This window comes from Melitaea cinxia, chromosome 8 (genome assembly GCF_905220565.1).
Source record: "Melitaea cinxia chromosome 8, ilMelCinx1.1, whole genome shotgun sequence".
Classification (NCBI taxonomy): domain Eukaryota; kingdom Metazoa; phylum Arthropoda; class Insecta; order Lepidoptera; family Nymphalidae; genus Melitaea; species Melitaea cinxia.
Window position 1 is genome coordinate 9,638,046 of NC_059401.1, and position 5,484 is coordinate 9,643,529.

General features: G+C 34.0%; 1 protein-coding gene across 1 annotated transcript; it reads right to left on the reverse strand.

Moving 5' to 3' along the window:
* Positions 1-2,163: 2,163 nt before the first annotated feature.
* LOC123655962 lies at positions 2,164-5,132 on the reverse strand. The gene is made up of 2 exons (XM_045591699.1): positions 3,613-5,132; positions 2,164-3,129 (listed from the first exon to the last, which is right to left on the reverse strand). The coding sequence occupies exons 1-2, from the start codon at positions 5,130-5,132 to the stop codon at positions 2,286-2,288; spliced, it is 2,364 nt and encodes a 787-aa protein (XP_045447655.1). The 3' UTR covers positions 2,164-2,285.
* Between the last annotated feature and the right edge of the window lie 352 nt (positions 5,133-5,484).

Here is a 5,484-nt window from a genome sequence, read left to right on the forward strand (position 1 = left end):
ACAAGTTGCCACCACACTGACAGAATATGCGTTGATCGTATTGCAGTCAGTTCGTACGTCGTATACATTTGGCGATTCCACATAAAATAAATCCTGTCAAATACTGGTTCAACATAGGAATAGTTTCTGCAGTATATTGTACCAAAACCTAATTTACTATATGCAGCTTTTTTCTAAGGATTTGGGATGTTTGTAGTAGCTTAATTATTATAATTAATTATACTTTTCGATTCGCTTTCGAAACTTTCGATTTTCGAATATCATCTAAAGTATTACAGGCTGATGCGACTAGCTATACTTATATTAAGAAGTGATTTTCAAAAAAAAAATTATAACAAAGATTAAAATAAAAATAATCTGAGTTAGCATATGTGTCTAGTCTAAATTTTTTGCGTATTATTTCGTTTGTTTCATTTAAATAGTAAATAAGCTTTTAAAAAAAATATTGCTCAAAAATCTATGTATCACACGAATCTGGCACGCATTGTATCAAACTTACAAACAAAGAAACGGATACGATACGACATCGATATCGCGTCGACAACGGCTTCGAAATTTACAGCTTCAATAAAAGTATCGCTTTTATTGTCGAGCACACAATTCGTTCGGACAGCTGTAATTGCGAACTCTCGCTCTGTCTATTGGATCGACAATTTAACTCGCGCCATTTTAACGTTGCGTTTTACGAAATAAGTCTGAGATTTAGAAATAAACTTTTAATGAAAAACAAATCAATATAGTAAATTATGAAACTTTTAGTTACTTCGGAAATTAGACGTTTACATATTATTTTTAGAACTTTACTGTGGCGGATCCACATATACAGACTTTTTATATAGAAATAATAATAAAACTTCATTTCATGTTTTTTATAAAATTAATAAAAATATTTTTTGATAGACGTTTAGAATTTGATTTTGAAATTTGATAATTTAATTTATATTTTGATATGTGAAAATTGTTTTATATATTATAATTATTCTTTAATTAAACTTCGGTGGTTTTTATTTATTTTTGATCAATTAGGCGGTCCCGAAACCACCCCGATTTTTTAATGTACTTAGGTATAGATAGGCGTTATATGGCGATAGAGTTTATAAAGGGTTTTCAATAAAAGTTTTTGTTACAAAAGAAGGAACTAAAAAAGGGGAAAAAATAATCCGACTAGAGACATCTGCACTCAAACTGGGGTCTTCTAGTTTTGAGTTATTATAATCTTGTAGATGATAGTGAAATTTATCTTCGTATTCTAAAGATATTGTAGCAGTTTTTCATTGCCTGAAATTACAAATAAAATGACATTTCCTAAAAATAAATCTTAGCTAGATGGATTTCTCGCCCCCGGAACCCTCTGCATACTAAATTCCATGAAAATCTTCGCAGCTGTTTCCGAGATTCAATTACATATGTAATTATATACATATATATACAAGAATTGCTCCTTTAAAGGTACGATTTGATATGTAAATATTTTTTAAATAAACGTTAGGCATATACAGAATATCATTTTATTTTATTAGTTTAAGGTAGTTGATATTTAAAAATTATCTCAATATATCTGATTATAATGAAACAACTTTTTCTAATGTATCTGGTAAATAAAAAATATAAATCAGTTCAAAATAAACGAAGTTTTCTTTCAAGAATTTCTTCTAAAGCGAAGTATCTTCTTGGCATATTTTTCAAACAAGTTTGTGTTTGATTTCAATAAAAAGTGGAGAGATCGTTATTTTTCGATAAATTTGTCCAGTAGTACGGACTACGAAACACTAATTGGGTTGAGTAAATCCAGAACATTTCATCATTAAAGCTTTTGATTTCCGAATATTGAACGAAACTGTTACATTTAATTAATACATCAGCCCTTCGTTTACTATAACCACTTATTGGTCAACATATGAACATTTACCCTTTGTATATAATAGTTAATATGATTGCTAACGTAAAATAGTGTTTACAGAACATGAAATTCAAAGAATACACATTCAACTCTATTTTCAAAATTTTTATGGGCGTTAAATAATTAATGGAGCATTCGCTGCCTTGATAAATATTCAATACCGTTTAACGTTGACAATAAACTTACGTGGTAATATGTTTCATTAAATATGTACTATAGACACCTCTACTATATTGTACTTTGTTTTAAGTAAAAAACGTTAAGACTTTTAATTTCAAATTTATTTTAACTTTAAAAGAATGATACTATTTATCACTTTACTTACAAACAATTTAATTGCTTATCATTAACATCAGTTCATAGGTATAATTATTTACAAAAAGATTTAATTACGATATAGTAATGTTGTTAGCCATTCTGGTCGCGAGCCTTGGGGCTTATACTCCGGTGGGCTGAGAGCTAATGGAGAAGCTGCATCTGCCAAAGCCACTGAGGATGAAGTTTCTGTAACTGCTATACTGGGTTTTCCTTTGAGAATAGATCTCAACTCATCATTTTCGACAGCTCTCGTTCTTTGTAAATTTTCTCTAGTCTCTTTCATTCTTGAAAGTTGTTCCCTTAAAGATCTATATTCCTCTAAAAATTTTTCTAGCTGTGAAGCTCGAAAATCAAAATCTTCGAAAGGTTGACCTGTTCGTGAGTAGTCTCGAAGGCCTGTTAAATCTAGAAGTGGTGTAGCGGACGGAACTGACGATTGCTCCCTGGATGGTGAAGCCGGTAAGCTAGGGTTTCGGCGCATACGAAAACCGCCTACGGAAAGGTCTAAAAAACTGTTTGATCGACGTCCGCTTGCTGTAGGTCTATTTTTGTCGTAACTTCTTTCAAAAAATGTTACTGAATCGCCTCCTGAACTATTTCTACGACTATTTAAAAGTGGACTTCGACTATCTCCATCTTTTCTCCGAGGTATTGTGTAAAAATAGTAAGGATCATGTTTATTGTCGTTTCGAAAATATGAAGATGACCCTAAAGCGCTCATCTCTATGAGATCTGGATAGTTCTTTTCACTATCACTACCAGATTGATCATTATCGAAACGGTCATTGAGGCGTGAGCGTGGACATTGTCGAGAATTATTGTTAAATCGATTTTCAGGTAAAATTTCTAAGTGGCTGCTTAAAATCCCCGCGGATTTAGAATTCTGTAATGATTCAGTTGTTGTTTCCGCTCTGTAATTAAAAAGACAAGTTTTAGTGAGAACGTTTTGTTTTTTTTTTCTGTAATGCGATAATAGCTACACCTCGTTGAATATATTTATTTGTTTAACTGACTTCTAAAGAACTCCAATGTATGTTTTCTTAGAAATATTCTTTAAAATAAAATAGTTTTGAAATAGTCTTTGTATGTCTTTATTTAATCAAACAAACATACAATATTATCATCATATACCATACAAAATCCTAAATAACTAAACTAAACTCTTAATAAATTTGCGAAGTTCACAGAATATAATTATCAGTATCACGATTCTGCTAAAACAATATTCTTACTTCGTGATGTTTAATTCAACAGGCTTGCTATACGTATTTTGTTTTCTGATGGAGAACCAGTGATAGTAAATTTTTTAAACCAGAAACTCGCAAATTCAACTCAAAGGAATCAACCGTAGAAAAACAAAATTACGTACAAAAAATACACAAGCTTAGTCGTACCTTATATTGTATTCGCTCAGCCGTGGTATGTGCAAGTCTTGTACTAATTCGCCAGTATTTGTGGACGAAGGCTCAACATCAACTCGTCGCCAACGATTTTCACGAGGTGGAGTAGACGATTCTCTTTGATCTCTCATTCCTTCTCGACTAAATGCATCCAATTCTTCTTCGGGGTCGTGTGACGGTACATTTCTGTAGTCACCTCGTTTTCGATTAATATCGCAAATAAGAGCTCTCGAAACTTCCTCGTTAGTTTTTAAATTAGCTTCTATTTTTTCATAACTATTATCATTATGGTTTGAAGTAACCATTTGTTCATGCCACCTAACTATTTGTCTTTTTTTACGAGTTTCATATGCACATAATCCTATCAGACATGAACTTAAAACTATTACTGCAGACACAGCCATTCCTGCCATCAGCGCCTTTCCGCCAAAACCTCTGTTTGGATTTTTCTTTTCTATTGTTAAATTTAAGATTACTTCTGCTTTCCCAGCTCTATTTTCAGCATTACACGTATAAATTCCGGTGTCCTGAATATCTGCTGATTTAATAGTCAAATTACTTGTTTGTCCTTCACTACGCAAAGTAAATGCTCTGCCTGAATTATAACTTAATGATGTGCTATTTGCTAGGAGACGCCCAGCACGCAACCATCGGACTCTAGGCGCTGGTACACCAACAACTTTACAGACTAATGTCACTTCTTCTCCTTCCACGCCCCTTAAACTGTTAGAGCTAACTGATACTTCTGGAAAACACGCAAAATCCTCCAGATCGAGACGATCCCATGGATGCGAAATTAAGCGAGGTGGTAAAGCGCAATCGGGTACTACAGTTGCAGGAACATTTTTTCTTATCATCCAGTCTCGCAATGGTCTTAAATCACAATTGCAATCCCATGGGTTACTTGCAAGTTCTAGTCCTTTTAATGATCTAAGAGGTGCTAAAACAGCAACATGAAGTACTTGAAGTTTATTTTTACTTAGATCCAAGTACTCTAATGATCCTTCCAAACCTTTGAACCCACTTAAATCTATTTCTGATATTTTACAAGCACTAAGAGTTAACCTTACTAGATGAGGCAAAGACGAAAACGCTTCACCTTTAATTTTTATTATAGGGTTGTCACCTAGTCGAAGCTCTCGGAGTTCAGGTATTGAGTCAAAAGCATGTGACGGCACTGAATCTAGACGATTTCTGGAAAGGTCGAGCTCAACTAGATTTACGAGCGCTCTGAATGCATTTTGTCGTATAACCCTTAAATGGCAGGCAGATAAATAAAGACGTTGAAGATTTATTAGGCCTGCAGATGAAAAAGCGTCGTCACGAAGACTTGTGATTCTGTTTTCCGTTAAATCGAGCAACTGAGTGGTTTGATCTAGACGTGGTGGAACAGCGGTTAGGCCAGCGTGAGCACATAATGCGGATTCTTTTCCACTGCGCCACTTGCACTCACAGTGCCGAGGACATTCGGCGGAGACGGCAACCGCCAGTGCAAGCATCAGCAGCACCCACATGCCACGCGCCAGTTCAACCTGCGCCACACCTGCTGTCTTCACTACTGAGCGTCATTCCCTGTGACTCCACCTTCCTGAAAATAAAATGTCGTCATAAGTGTCCGAGACTGTATTAAAATGTTATATAATGTCTCCTCGAAATTACTAAGATTATTATCAAGTTGCAGTTCGATGTCTTAAGACCTCAAACAATTTAATTTCTTGGTGCAAAAAAAAAAAATCAGTGGTGTGAACATTGAATGACACTTATAAGACATATTTAGTATCAACGCATAATATAACTTTCTACCCAATCAATGATCATAATTTCACATATTTTAGAAGCTAAAACACAGATTTAATTTACTTTCAT

Bases quoted from the DNA above. Each gene is read 5' to 3' on its own strand.
- LOC123655962 (XM_045591699.1), bottom strand. From the start codon at position 5,132: ATGTGGGTGCTGCTGATGCTTGCACTGGCGGTTGCCGTCTCCGCCGAA. The intron at 3,130-3,612 runs GTACGACTAAGC...TTTTAATTACAG, and splicing joins CTGAGCGAATACAATATAAG to AGCGGAAACAACAACTGAAT.